The sequence below is a fragment of the Larimichthys crocea genome, chromosome XV (genome assembly GCF_000972845.2).
Source record: "Larimichthys crocea isolate SSNF chromosome XV, L_crocea_2.0, whole genome shotgun sequence".
NCBI classification, from domain to species: Eukaryota; Metazoa; Chordata; class Actinopteri; family Sciaenidae; genus Larimichthys; species Larimichthys crocea.
The window spans coordinates 6874993-6890089 of record NC_040025.1 but is presented as its reverse complement, the minus strand read 5'-3'; the positions used below and the strand labels follow the sequence as shown (position 1 = coordinate 6890089).

The 15097-nt window shown below is 40.7% G+C and overlaps 3 protein-coding genes across 4 annotated transcripts; 1 reads left to right on the top strand and 2 right to left on the bottom strand.

Annotated features, from left to right (window-relative positions):
• Nucleotides 1-1209: 1209 nt before the first annotated feature.
• crebzf (CREB/ATF bZIP transcription factor) lies at nt 1210-4024 on the bottom strand. 2 transcript variants are annotated; one of them, XM_027288863.1, is made up of 4 exons: nt 3830-4024; nt 2284-3102; nt 2031-2105; nt 1210-1641 (listed from the first exon to the last, which is right to left on the bottom strand). In XM_027288863.1, the coding sequence occupies exons 2-3, from the start codon at nt 3060-3062 to the stop codon at nt 2096-2098; spliced, it is 789 nt and encodes a 262-aa protein (XP_027144664.1). In that variant the 5' UTR covers nt 3063-3102; nt 3830-4024; the 3' UTR covers nt 1210-1641; nt 2031-2095. The 2 variants fall into 2 exon arrangements, with proteins under 2 accessions (XP_027144664.1, XP_010750444.3); XM_010752142.3 differs by having other exon boundaries at nt 2031-3102.
• A 1983-nt stretch (nt 4025-6007) lies between these two features.
• On the bottom strand, nt 6008-8481 carry las1l (LAS1 like ribosome biogenesis factor). Its single transcript, XM_010752139.3, has one exon. It carries the CDS (start codon nt 8227-8229, stop codon nt 6517-6519), a length of 1713 nt encoding a protein of 570 aa, XP_010750441.3. The 5' UTR covers nt 8230-8481; the 3' UTR covers nt 6008-6516.
• A 1228-nt stretch (nt 8482-9709) lies between these two features.
• On the top strand, nt 9710-14985 carry haus7 (HAUS augmin-like complex, subunit 7). The gene is made up of 9 exons (XM_010752146.3): nt 9710-9842; nt 11809-11924; nt 12027-12085; nt 12180-12244; nt 12336-12526; nt 13121-13232; nt 13694-13906; nt 14005-14116; nt 14199-14985. Exons 1-9 carry the CDS (start codon nt 9786-9788, stop codon nt 14258-14260), a joined length of 987 nt encoding a protein of 328 aa, XP_010750448.3. The 5' UTR covers nt 9710-9785; the 3' UTR covers nt 14261-14985.
• The last annotated feature ends 112 nt before the right edge of the window (nt 14986-15097 follow it).

The window sequence follows — 15097 nt, the reverse complement described above, 5'->3', positions numbered from 1 at the left end:
GTGGCGTAACAGATTTCAAATTAGTGGCAGGTCTGTATTGGATCTGTAGTGTTTTTCCAGTGGGGTGGTCATGCTATGCCAAGAACTGTGGAGCCCTGCTGACGATGAGTTTTTCCACTGCACTTCACAGCAAAGGTAACACAGTTCACCTTGACTATGCGCTGGTGTTGTGCTGATCACAAACCAGTTAAGAGAATAGAACAGCTTAATGCAGCTGGGTCTGTTTGTTGTACTTCTTGCAATAGCACAGAACGTGTCCATAGCAGGTTAATTAGACCAATCTTCACTGGAGGATCGGGCATGGAGCGGTAATGAAGCTCTGACAAACACACTGCATTTCCTTGACCAATCAAAGCAAAGCACTGGTTTGCCAGTGGAAAGCTCTTTATGTGGAGCAGAAACTCTACTTGGACAATGTGTGACGTAGACCTATTTCACAAACTGTTAACTTCCTGTCAGCTCTACAGTAACATCACCTTCCATTTTTATCTTCAGTTAGCATTCTACATATTATTGGATTTAGTGTCTGTATGATTTTTGATCATTTTTAGTCACCTACATCCATTACAGTGTGAAAAAAATGAAAAGCAACATTAACCAGCCTCCCAAAAATGTGGCTGGCTAACCTTGGGAAGATTAGACTGATCAAGAAGGCTAAAACATTACAGTATACAAAAATGAACAGTAAACATTATTTCCACTCATTACTGATGAGCTGACAGGAAGTTAACAGATGCAGTTCATAAAACACACACACACTTATGTGGTAAATTAACACAGGAAACACTAAAATAAGACGTACAACAATCTGAATTATGTGGGCATTCCTCTCACCATCATTGGTTGGCCTCAGGTTAATCCCTGCTGTGAGGTAGCAGTGGAAACACGTCGTCAAGGCTTGGCAGAATGACCCAGGCCCAGGAATAAACTATTTGATTTTATGAAGTGTTGATAAGTGACTGCCTGTTAGAAGTATCTGACCGTAATGAATAAAGGGGCTTAAATGTGGGCAGAAATCCCTGTAGGACCTCTCAAACTGTGTACTGTGCTTCCATCAAATGCGGTCTCGGTCATTTGTTTTGACAACCTTCACCAGACTTGACCCAAATGTTGAGGAAAAGTTAGACCTTTATCGGCAGAGAGCTTGCTGTTCAGAAAGAGAAAAAGAGATGCATTAATATCAAAAGGTCCAGAACAAGACACAGCAGATATTTGTAACTCAGACATAAAGAAAATATGATTTATTTTTTTTGTCCAACATCTCTCAGAGGTCATTTACCTCAAAACAATACATACTCAATGTTATATACACATTTACAATTTGTTACACTTGATCAAACCTGGCAATTTAACCACTTGAAGCAGGTTATTTGGATGTATTTAACACATTCCAATGTCAAGTATATACACAAGACATAATTAGACTACTTAGCTTCTAGTAGTATGTCTCCAAGTGATGGAGCAGCTGTAGTCAGCCTCCCAAAAATGCTGCATGACAGGTCTACAGCTACAGATGGTGTGGAGTATTGGTAGAATAGAATTTAACGTATACCATTTGTTACCGATACTACCTTTAAAAAAATACCAGGACACGTTGGCAGCTGCTTGTCCAGCCTCTTCACCTTCCACCAGCAGAATCCACTTTAGCATAAAGAAAAATAGGTGGCGCTAAATGAAAGTATTCTTTCACACAATGGTGCTGGTTCACAAAGAGATCAATTCTTACCAAACAAAGTATTTACAGACTTAGATTTTCCCCCCACCCATTTCATTTCCAATTTGACAGATGATTCAATAACTCTTTGTGGACCTTCACCTTCATTTTAACATCTCAGCATTCATGAATCTTTGATTTCACTCTTAAGTTTCATCTGAACTAAAAATCAAATATTAACAATACAACATAAAAGAAATGCTGAAAGTACTGAGAATCCACTAACTGAGGACAGGAACTCTTTATAAAGTGAAGTACTGAAGTTGCTTTGAACAATAAAAGAAAACAAAACACTTTTTTCTTGTCTGATCCTTACCATGGAGTCAAGCAGGTAAAGGTGTTCAGAAAGCCACTCAGCCCGCATGGTGGATCAACCATTACCTAGAAGAAACTGTCAACAAGGTTTAGCAGTAACGTGTAATCCATCATCACACAGAAATACATGCACATTCAGCAGTTCTTAGGTAATTTTAACTACTTCAGTGTTCTTCCACCTTCAGGTTCAGTACACTGAGCTTTATCAAGTTCAGTCTCAATATCTGAAAACAGAGATAGGTACTTGACCCTACATTTTGAGCGATGTGCTTGCACTCTCGGCACACTTAGTGCAGAACTCCACCGAGACGCGGTTCTTGTCCACGTGCAGACACACGCCACCAGATGTCTCTTTCTCCTCCACTTTCACACGTTTCCTGGGTAAGGCGTAGTTGTGTTCGTTTGCGTCAGGCCCCTGGAAAAGTGAGCAAGATAATTTCATCCCATTCACACCGCTCAGTCTGGACAAGAGCTGGGCTAACATGCTCTCATTGGCCAGCACAGCTCTCAGGTACCTTGTCTCATCTTCCAACTCCTCCACTCTCTTGGTCAGCTGTAGGTTTTCCTGTCTGAGCTCGTCCTTCTCCGTTGACAGGATGCCGACTTTCTTCTCCAAGCTGTTGACATATTCTTTCTTCTTCAGGCGATTCATCCTGGCAGCAATGGCATTTTTGTTGATCCTGTGGCTTGACTGGTTTGGCCTGTTCTTCGTCTTCAAGTCAGATGGCACCCTCTCTGGAGATGAGGCTACCGAAGCTTCAAACTCAGAATCTTGATCCTTGGCACTGCACACACCAAGATCGGCCAACTCAATATCGAAGAGCTGGGCGGCGGCATCTCCCTCAGTCCACTTTAGGTAATCTTGTCCAAACAGATCTTCTAGCTCCATTCCAGCGGCGTAGATACTGTCAGCAGGGAAGCCCTCGGACGGACTTGGAAGATCTTCGTCTGTGTCCACGGCATCTACCACGTCAACCTCCACAGACTGCACCTCTGTGGTGCTCACGGTGCGGCCTCTTCTCCTGGTGATCATTGTGGTTTGACAGTGGGATCACAAGGACACGGTTCCTCACCTGTGGAGACAAAGAAATTAAGAGATCAAGGAACAGATCATTTGATGCTAATTTACATCTGTGTGGAACAGCAAAGGCTGTCAACTAAAAACCTTTTCTCCATTTCAGGACATAGACAGAACCGAAACTATCATTTTCACACTGAACTTGGTAACATTAACATCTTTTAGGCAGTTATTTGGGTGTGTGGTTGTGTTTTTAATGCACTAAACATGGAACATTACTGAATAAATCCTTTGTATCCGACTATCTCACTGAGGTGTGTGCTGGCTGAACGTATCACCAACGTAAGTGCCACACTACATGTAGCATTAGCTACAGAGTCATGCGGTGCTTTCCCAACAATGTTCTTACGTTATACTACACAGACAAACAAACCGTGCCCTATCTCCACAGAAACCAGTTAATGCATTTGACTGATACCAGCATATCGTGATATTAAAGCATCCTTTACGACTTTAGCTTCGGGTCAAGGCTTTTTGGATGTCGTAGGGGCCTACTAGCTTTTAGCACCGAGCTAACGTTAGTTGAATGCGGCCTGAATGTTTTGGCAAACAGCGTACACTCAAAAAGTGACGCTGTCCATCGTAATTAGCGGCATATATCTAATTATTTTCGATATCAGCAGCTAACCCAGCTTAGCAGCTTAAAGGCGCTAAAAAAAACTGAGCTATCACGAATGACGCAGCATCTTTTATCGGCACTTCCTTTAACCTAAAAAACTTACCGTTGTGTTTGAAAAAAGAAATGCAAGAAGCGAATCCTTCGACGAAATACTGCTGCTGCTTCTGCTGCTGTTGTTTACCGGAAAACTTCCTCAAACGCTCACGAAAGTTTCGAGAACAATGGCGCGTTTAACGACTGAAGAAGACGACACAGGCCCGCGCGCGGACAAAGACACTTCCGGACAAGTCATTCAAAATAAAAGCACGACCGAATTTAGGCCAACGAGTAGCCAAATTTCAACATGGAGCAGTCACTTTTTTTTTCCTGTCTGTGGCCTTACATCAACATTTTTTATTTATTTATTTATTTATTTATTTATTTATTTTTTTTTATTAGAACTTTGTTTCACAAACAAAGGAACACAGATCATATACAAAACATTACAAAAACATTCATGTATATTCTACGCCAGGGGGGAGAAAGAGTTTACATAAATATATTTAAATGTTCACATATATTAAGCGTTTTTATAGCTTTTGTGTTATTAGAAAACTTAATGGAAGCGATGTACTGCCTGAGCTCACTGTGAAAGGCAACAAAAGATGGTTTTCTTCGAGTAAATTTACACTTATGAATATGAAATTTTGCCATCAGTATGATGAGATTGATAATAAAAGTTACGTCTAATCTTACTCTATTTTTGTTCAAGTCAAAGAGCCCAAACAGTACATCCCTCCAAAACAACTTAAAATCATTATCAACATTTTTCACATTTTTTCACATCACAGGGGTGGAATAAAATATATGTATGTATGGCCTTTTAGGGCTTCCGTAGTCTCAAAGAAATTGCATATATTAAGCTTAGTATGTAACATGACTGTTGTTGCATTGTAAACAAGTGTTTAGATTATTCAGGTCACTTTGTAAATATGCCAAGAATCCCTCTATACATTATGTTTTTGTTTGTGTTTTTAGCAGCTTGCCTTTACAGAGATTAAGAATAACAAAACAGATGTTAAACTTTTTTCATTTGCTCTAGTCATAGATGCAACAGGACAAACAGAATAGACCTTTTTTCCCAGCAACCATTTTGACATGAAATAGTGGTGAACCTCTTTTTACTGTCATTGGTGAACACAGGTGTTACCAGTGATACTCATTAAGTATCAGTCAAGTCAAACACACAACCTTGATTAGTATCATTGGTAACACCTGTGTTGACCCTACTATTTCATGTCAAAATGGTTGGTTCGGTTCCGAACAGCCCGGGGGCAAATCATGGCCTGCGGTCTGATTTCATGCAGCCCGCAGCTTCATTTTTATAATATATTATTTATGGGCTGCTAGGATTGTCAGATACTGTATGGCTGGAAAATGTGGCTTTTTTGGTTGCCATAACGAAGCATTTGAACCTTTAAGGATATAACTGCTGCTGTTATATATCTGTAGATGTGAACCAAAATATGACTTTCTGAATGATTTTGTTAAAGACAAAAGCAAGAGTGACATGTTTTGAATTGAAACATTAACAGACTTTGCATTACTCATTATCATGTTCAGATTTGTATCAACTTCAATGAAGTTTAACGTATTCCATACAATTTATTCTTTCTTATCTGACTTCAGATGTGAAAGAAAGAAAGAAATGTTTTTAGATTTGTTGATGCCTGATTGGCTTAGATTTGGTTACATTGTGATTTTAAAAAAAAGAAAAGAAAAAAAGAGATATAATTATGACAATGAAAACAAAATTGTTACAGAACAGTGCATTTGTATGTAACTTTTATTAGTAATCTTTTCATTTATAGAAAATGTTAGTATTGGCCCCCGGGCATCTTCACATTGTCAAATCTGGCCCTCTTCAAAAAAAAGTTATAGATAATGAATGGATGGTTCCTTTCACAGAGTTGGCACTTGTGTCATTTGGACGCCATTCTCCACATAAGATCACCTTTACAAAGCAACATGCTGCAATTCAGCCCCATAAATCTTACACTCTTAAACACAAGCATATTCCTATAGTAGAATAAGGTTTTATTGACCATAACTACACAAAAGAAAATGCATTATGATACAATAATATGCCAGAATGTTCAACTAAAAAGGTATTTAACCCTTTTTATGAACGCAACAGCAGCTGTATTACCAGTGCAAGGTAACTGACATGAGGTTTAAAAAAAAAAAACACCTCACTGTGCTCTTATACAGCAGCTTAATGAATGAACCATAGCTCAGTATATTTCATTCTTGCACGTTAAATCACTGCTTTATTTCCACTGTTGTTTTAGCCAAATGTTGTCATTGTTGTAGACACAGCTTATTACATGAACATGTACAAATGCTTTATATAAGGAGAACAAATAAAATGCCAGATAAGACAAAGTTATATAACAAAGTCATTTAAAGACGTTCATTGTAACAGGCATTTTCTGGAGTTTTAGGAAACCATCAGCATTAACTTGTAACTAATAATTACAAATTATTGCTTTGTAATTAATAAAAAATAAACATTAGCTGCAAGTTGGTCCCGTGTGATGTAAAACAAATCCTCACATTCAAGAACCTGGAAACTGAATGTTCTGAGAAAGGACTTTAATGACAACTGTCTAATCCACTCATTTACATTTTGTTTTAACTGCCAACTGTTTTGCCTTGAAGTTTACACATTATGAACATTTTATTTCTTCCACGTGTCAAAACAACAAGCATCCAGTAAGGTGCCAGCAGTCCACAGCAGTGCAACGTGATTCAGAAAAGCTGCAGTCCAGATTTCAGCTTGTTCACGTCGCTGTGGTTCCACAGGCCGTCGGCTGATCTCACTGCCGCAGAGCCTCCCGGGATGCTGCGTGCTGTGCTGCTCTCCATCTCCACCGGCTGGTCAAATACAGTCATTGTTGAGTAATTTTCAACCATGAGGCATGAAGGGTCATCTGACTGTCCGGGGACTTTACCGAGAGGATAGTTCTTCCACTGGACTTTATCAACACACACCTGCCATGGAGAACCTCTGAGCACTTTGGCTTTTTCAGCCTGAACGTCGGCCCATTTGTACTCCTGGGAGGACTCGCTCCTCTCAGAGTTGGCCGTGGAACGCCATGGTTTGCCGTGGCGCCATGAGTGCTGCAACTTTTCCTGCAAGCTCTCTAGCGTGTATATTGGCTGCTGTTTCTGCTCATGAGAAGGATCATATTCAGAGTGTGCAGTCTGTGTGTAGATGGAGCAGAGCTGGAGCAGCCTCTGTCGAGTCTCCAGGGGAAGAGGATGCTCCATGTCATCCAGGATTAACTGGAGCAAGTGAGGCGTGCTGATACATGGAGCGTCCAGGCATGCCGATAGCAGCTGCTGCCACCTCAGCTGGATGCGGTTGACAAAAATCCTGTCCTTCATCCTGTTCTTCCTCTGTGCCTTGGTTTCAAAATGGTACTCAAACTTGTTGCTGTTACAGCAGATGACCTCTGAAATCCAAGCCGAGAGGTAGAAAGTCCTGTGATTGTTCTGCTCTTTGGTGAGCAGCTTCAGTTCAACAAAGAGCTTCTCCAGGAGGAGGTGAATGAAGGACGGCGAGTTGAGCATCTTCAGAAGGGGCAGCCAAAAACGCAGGAAGTTCTGTGGGACTCTGGGTTGAATGGGACTGGAAGTGTCGCACGTGTCGCAGCCTAATGTTTCCAGTTGTTCAACAGTAGGAACTAGAAATCCGTCTTCCAGCAACACGTCTACCAGCAAGTCACTCGACTCCAAAGCAAACTGCTTGATCTCACCTAGTAACCAGCTCATGTCTGCAAAGGGGCCGGGCCACGAGCTCTTTTCTCTGTCTCCAACAGCCTGGTACTGCTCCTTCTCAAACGATATCAGGAGCTCCCGCGCCTTCTTGTAGGCTTCCATTTCCTTCTGCCTCGCAATCAGCTCGTCCTCTTGTTGCTTTAGGTCCGTCTCCTCTTCCTCTCCATCCGACTGCAACTCCCAGTCCGCATTGGGCCCTCCTCCCAACTGCCTGGACCAGAACTCCTGCTGGAGCCACTCCAGAACCACCTTACAGCCCTTTCGACACCATTTCAAGGTAGGCAGCTTCCGGTGTGTGAAGTCATGCCTCAGATCCACCACCCACTCTGGGATGTTTAGGTTCCCGGCCAGCCTTCGGAGTGGACGGGCTGTTCTCCCCTGCTGTCGCTCAGTGATCAGATTGACAAACCTCACCAGGGCGGCTCCATACAGCAGGATCAGATCGTCTCCGTCCAGTTGACTGGACCTGTCCAGCACCTGGCACCGCACCAGGTCTGCGGTGCACTCCACTGCCACAGGTGTGCTGTTGGCGTACCTGCCCTTCCAGGCTGAGATCCTCTGCAGGGCAAACCTCTGTAAGGCGGAATCCTTGGAGTACAGGTACTCCAGAACCTGATCCCACTCAGCTTTGTTGACCCACGCCACCACATGGCGTTTTTTCTCGGAGCTCTTTTTCTTCATTCTGATGGCGGAAGCGCGGCCCGGTAGACTTCCGTTAACACCTCATACACGTGCCGCTGCGAGACGCTGAGAACGTGCAGACACCGTCACAAAAAAAAACACGTTACACCGGAGCCACCGACCGTTCACCGACACCGAGCGTGTCGCAGCTCGGAAGTGACGTGTTCATCTTCTTCATTGCGGTTTAACGGCAGCTGCTTTCCCCCGGTGTCACATTACCGCCACCGTCTGGAGGATGCAGGGGTCTTCAACCCCTAGGGGGTCCGCAGAGCTACTGCAGGGGGTCCACCAGTTTTTGTCATAATAATTGACAATTTTCAACCAAAATAATTTGTGAGAATTCAAAAATGTAAAACAATTATATTGAGTAAACTGCAAGCATTAATACACAATAAAAAGCTACTTTTGACAAAAACTATTACTATGTGTATTTTTTAAATAAATTATTCCATTACAAACATTCCACGTTTTATCAATGATAAACACATATAGGCTAATAACCCAGCATATAAATAGGTTCATAAGGTGAAATAAAAGGTGAATAAAGTAAATATAAAAGTTATTGTTATATTATTATTATTATTATTATTATTATTATTCTATATATTTATACTACTACATATATAATCTATAGGACCTGTATAACACACACACACACACACACCTATATCTATATATATATACTATCTCTATATATTATATATATTTATATATATCATACTTAATATTATACAATCATATCTCTCTATATATATATATATATTATATATATATTATATATGTGTGTGTGTGGTGTTGTGTGTTGTGTGGTGGTGTGTGTGTGTGTGTATGGTCCTCAATGTGATATAAAACGATTAATCAAAATCAGTTGTATGTATGTAACCGTTAGTGCTCTTTATTTAGAAAACCCTCATGTCACATCTACATTTCAGGATCTGATTATTATAGACACAGATTAAATGTTAAATATAAATATTTCAATATTTATCATCACAGTAACAGTGTTACACACATTAGTAGCTGTAAACACTCAGCATTAGAAAAATACATACGTTGTTTTGGTGCTTACATAAGGAGTAAACATTTATAATCATCACTTTAAAAGTTACATACGTTGTTTTTGGTGCCTGTTTGTTTCCCAGATATATTAGTGTGTGTGTGAATGGGTGTATAAGAGACATTAACTTAAAGAACTTTGTAGAAAGGCGCTTTATGAAGTTCAGTCCATTTGCTTGTATTAGTTCATGGGGCAGATCTGCCACATCCAATATGGCGGACGCGTTAACGTAACGCAGCAACGGACCAACCCGCTCAATGAGGCGTCTATGTATATATGTCTGTGTATATATGTCTGTGTATATATGTATGTGTATATATGTCTATGTATATATGTCTGTGTATATATATCTATGTATATATGTCTGTGTATATATGTCTATGTCCACAGACAGTATAAAGCAGACTCTACACACTCCGACACAGTAAGTGGCGCTCTGCACATTTAAAGCTGGTTCTCTATCAGCCGCCAAGAAGAAGAAGAAACGTCTGTTTGGAAAATGGCGGGTGCTTTAAAGGAAGAACAGCTGGTTCGACATGTTTATGCGACGTTACAGGTAAAACAAACTAAACTAAACTAAACTAAAGATAAAATAATGGGGGGACATTTTAAATAATCACTGGCTCTCCGTGACTCGTCAGAGTTCAGCGTAGCATCCTCGCCCAGAGAATATATTTATATATCTCTGTCCGTGGACCCGAACATGTGGAATACAAACTGTGAAAGATTAGTTTCAAGCTGCCAGTGAGAAGAAGTTTAGATTTTGACATGAATGTACAGTACGAGTCAAAGTCTGAACACTCCTTCTTTCTTTGCTTCTGTTACTTTGACATTGTTAAATAATACTGAAGATTATTTTGCTTGACATGCTCTCTGTCAGTTCATGAAGTCATCACCTGCAATGGTTTTAATTGACAAAGTGTAGTTTCTTGTCCCCTTAATGCGTTTGAAATCATCACATGTATTGATCAGAGGTAGTGTTGTCATACAGCAAATAGCTCTATTTAACTTCAACTGTATTTATTTATATAGCACCTTTCATACTGAATTGTAGCCCAAAGTGCTTCACAGAACAGAGTAAAAACAGAAATGGACAACAGAGCAGTTTCATAAAAAACTAGAAATTAAAAAGGGAAAAAGTAAAAACATTAAACTACAACAATAAAACAAATAAGAAAAGAACCTATAGGATAAAAAGCATAATTTAAGAACAGCTGTAGTAAAAGTAGATATGACCTGTACAGTAAATAAGCACCAGAGATAAAAGTAACAGGGAGTGATCAGGACATACAAATTCAGTAGTGACTCGCCAGGCACCTTAGGTAAAAGCCAGGCTAAAGAGATATGTTTTAAGTTGTTTTTTAAAAACGTCTACAGAGGTGCAGTTCCTCAGATCCATATGCAGGTTGTTCCAGAGATGGGGGCCTGCGGTAGCTAAAAGCGGCCTCACCAAACTTCTTTGTGGAGGTTCTGGGGACAACTAGGAGTCCAGATGCCGAGGATCTGAGGGGCCTGCCTGGTACATACCTCTGTAGCATGTCACAAAGGTAGGTCGGTGCCAGGCCAGTCAGTGATTTTAAAAACCAATAAGAGAATCTTTAACCACTGTAGTCATGTATATGACGTCAAGAACTAGTCAAGTTAACTCAGGATCTGCCCCTGCCTATCTCAGCGTCTTACTAAAGGCTCACGTCCCGACCAGGGCGTTACGCTCCGCTCATACAAACCGTCTAGTTGTACCCTCGCCTCTCGCAAAGCGAGGTCACTCTAAACTCTTCTCTGTGGTCGTCCCCAAATGGTGGAATGACCTACCAACGGCTACTAGAACAGCAACATCCCTTTCTACCTTTAAAAAACTTGTAAAAACCTTTCTGTTTCGAGAATGCTTCCCTGCCTAACAAAACTAACAACTACTCTGTGCTCCTTTACACCTTTCTCAGCTTATGTCCTCCTCTGTAAGTCGCTTTGGATAAAAGCGTCTGCTAAATGCAATGTAATAATGTAATAAATGTAATAAAGTGACTATAGAGAGTCAAAGTCCATCATTACTCTGAGACATGAAGGTCAATCAGTAGCATTCCAAAATCATTCCCGGTGACGACCTCCTGAAGCTGACTGAGAGAATGCCATGAGTGTGCTTATGGTTTACCACATGGTTCCATGTTTGTTACTTATTAGTTTGGATGTCTTCAGTGTTGAGCTGAGAAGAAAATCAATTAAATGAAAAAAGGTGTATCCAAACTTTTGACTGCTACTCTTGTGTGTGTCTGTGTGCGGTCCAATCAATTTGTTGCAAAATAAGAAAAGACATTGATAATATTTATTTTTCATCTCTATATAGAGATATACTGTTTGTATTGTATATTGTCTCTAATTTAAAAATATTAAATACATATTCTTGGATCATTTTTAGCACAGTTTTATGATGTAAAACCTGCTGCTTCATTTTGTTCATGACCACCATGACATATTTATAAATTAGAGAAGGGAAGCATTGAATTGTCTGTTTTGTCTCTGTTGAGGCTGTGTCTTGTCCTTTGGTGGAAGGTCTGGACCTACAGGAAGCGGACAGCATGCTGGAGCTGCTGTGTGTTCCCTCTCAGCACCGCACCAACATACTAGCATGGATCTGCAGCAGGTAGAATAAGCTACACAGAACATCGCCCTTGTTCTCATCTATTAAAAACATATATAAGTATAAACTTGTTCCTTTGTCCTGTCTTCACCTGTCACTTCACAGCATCAACCCTAACTTTGGCACTTCCAAGAGATCCAATGACCCAGATGTCTTACCCAAAGGTAACATTGACATGTCTGTGAAAAGGGCACATGTAGAGCAGTGTAGTTTCTATCTAAAGTACTCTTACTCTGGTGTGGTCTGTGTTCCAAACAGAAATAGCTGTTCTTGGGCAGGAGCTGATGCTGTGCAGAGCTGATGACCTGGACCTGATCATAGAGGTTGCATAAAATGAGTATAGACACTGAGTTACAGATATAGATATGCATTGTCGCAATAAATTGAAAATGTTTTCATATGTATAATTTCCAGGGCGGTGCAAGTGTTCACAGGCAAATTCAGTTCCTGGACCAGCTTTTAAGTCTGGTCCCTGGCTGCAAGAAGTCTGCTAAACCCAGAATGGATGCAGAGGCGCTTCTGAACGAGCTCTATGCTGCTGAGAATCTGCATCAACTTACACAAATGCTCAAACCCACGCTCGACCCGTGGCCTGCACACATCAAGTATGTATGCTGTTTAATGATCCTGATTACACATATTCTAACCCCTGCTGTCTGTGTGTTGTCATTGTCTCTTTAAGTTTACTTCTACTTAAGGATGTCTCTGCTCTCTGTCTGTATAAAGAGCTGCTGGTCTGTGCGTCTCTCTGACTGAGGCCGTAGCTCAGTTACACATGAAGCATAACTTCAGCTACATTTAACAAAGAAAATGAAAACGTGGCTTCCTCCTTGTGTGGAGGAGTGCTGTCCAACAATCAGCAAATAACATTTTATTTCTCAGATTCACTGCTTTGTTCTTAGAAACACACCGCTCCCTCACTTCATTCACTCTCTGGGTCACTCGACCACCACTGCTCTCGTTCTGCAACGTGTTTGAAAGGAGCAACTAACAAATTTTACCTTTTTAAAGAGTAGAGGGAACTGATTTGATTCCATGAACCAGTATTAAAATATGATGTCACATTCAAATAAATATTTTTTAAAATGATCTTCAGTACAGACCTATTACCTATAACACACTGACTTATAGATGTTTATGTCTTCATGTGTTGTTTCCTATTGTTTAACGGTTGTTGTGTTGTTTCTCTCACCTCACAGGGCTTTACAAAAGAGCACCAAGTCATCCTCTAAGCCATGTAGAGAAGAGGCTGCTGATGTTGCCGCTCTTCTTCAGCTCACTCAGTCGGCACTGGACCAGCTACAGTCAGAGGTGATGCCTGCACCATCACAGAGCATTCAGTTGGAGCATGATGCAAAACTGAAAATATTTGTCACAAAACTCTGTTGAGCTGTTTTTCCAATGTTCTTTAGATGAGTCATTTAAAAAAATATATAGAACAATGTGTCAGGGAGAGAAACCTTCAACTCTTATTCCAATTTGTCTAACAGGCCTATTTATGATTAAAAAATGGAAAGAACATGATACTTTTTGAGTTGAATTGTATAAAAAGTTCCTAAAAAATATCAGGAAGACTCATCTCACATTCCCAGTAAATAATCAAAATTCAGCCAGGTCACCTGTTTGACCTGCAATTATTGAGTTGATTATTTGGGTTCCTCGGTGCTAGAAAAGGGCTCAGAAACCATTGTTATACAAACACAGACACTGTAGATTTGGCTTGACGTGCCTGAATGTCTGATAGTCATGAGTGCTGTCTGTGTTCTCCTCAGTGTGAATTCCTGAACAACGAGGCACAGAGTCCAGGCGTCTTTGCTCCAAGCTCGTTGCGCGTGGCTGCGTGCGACCTCCAGCAGTTGATGGCCACTTTCAGCCACGTGTTTGAAACCGACCTGAAAGCTTACTGCAGCAGAGATCCACCCAGCTTCAGCGCAGAGACCGACATCTTCCAGAGAGTACACCAACTCCTGCTGGCCTTCATCACGGTACTAACACATATGTAGAAAATCTGTCCGAACACAAGCCTGACCTGTACAAATAAGTCATAATGACATTTTCTCCTCCTCCTTGTCTTATTTCTCAGGAGCTGGAAATTCTAAAAGAAGTCTCGGAAGCTTCTGTGTCTATAAACCAGGACGTAAACAAGCTACAAACACAGCCTTGCTACCGAAGCCGAGGGGGGAAGAACTCTTTACGTAAATGAATATTAGTTCTCACATGCACACTCACACATAGTTTGTTACTCTTTATTAATCATTTTATTTATTTGTTTTCCAGAGGACCAACTGGAGGAACTCACCAGGCGAATTAGAGACTTGTTCTCGATGCTCCATCCCTGATGGCATCCTGTACATCATGCAGTGCACAGACTGCACGTTGACTGCTGTGAGAGTCTGTTCTGTGGTTGTGTTAAAACTTACAGCATGAAACAGAACTGTGAGCAAAAGTTAGTTTGATTTAAGCAGAACCAGACTCGTTGCTCACAGAGTCATTTCAGCAGAACTGCACTCATCTATTTGTATTTCTCACAAACTCTTAACTCCAGTGTGACTGAGGTGTTGTTCCCGTCATCCTACTGACAGTGCAGTTTATGTCAATTACATAATTGTTCTGCAGACTGGTTGCAGTAAGTAGGACTCTGTTTTGCTGAGATGATTTGGCCTCTGGTGTCAGTGTTTCTGGAAATCTGGTGTAGCCAGCAGATGTCTGGATAATGGATCAGACTTCCTCTGCTGAACAATTAGCAACTTGATATGCAGGACTAATGGAGACACATTTGTGTACAGATGTACATTTTTTTTAAAAGCTTAAAAATCATCATAGGATGATATGATTGGTCCCCAGTTTGCATTTCAGCCAATTTGTTTGCCCTCTCTTCATCTCCACGTGAACAAAAGGCAAAAATCAAATCCTAGTCTAACGTGACTGGTCAAAAATCTGAACACTTCAGACACCGAAATCTTTGTTTTATACGATATGCAAATGTGTTTAGAGATTAGAAAAACATGTTTTGTATAAATGTGCATATTGTAATACTGATTAAATTTAAACGTTTTAATCTTCACTGATAACATCGGGTGTCATCTCTTTATTATTCTGTGTATATTTAGCAGACAGAACAGAAAATCGTCAACACGTGGTTTTAGGTTGTTTATCCGGCATCTCTGATTGCTTCA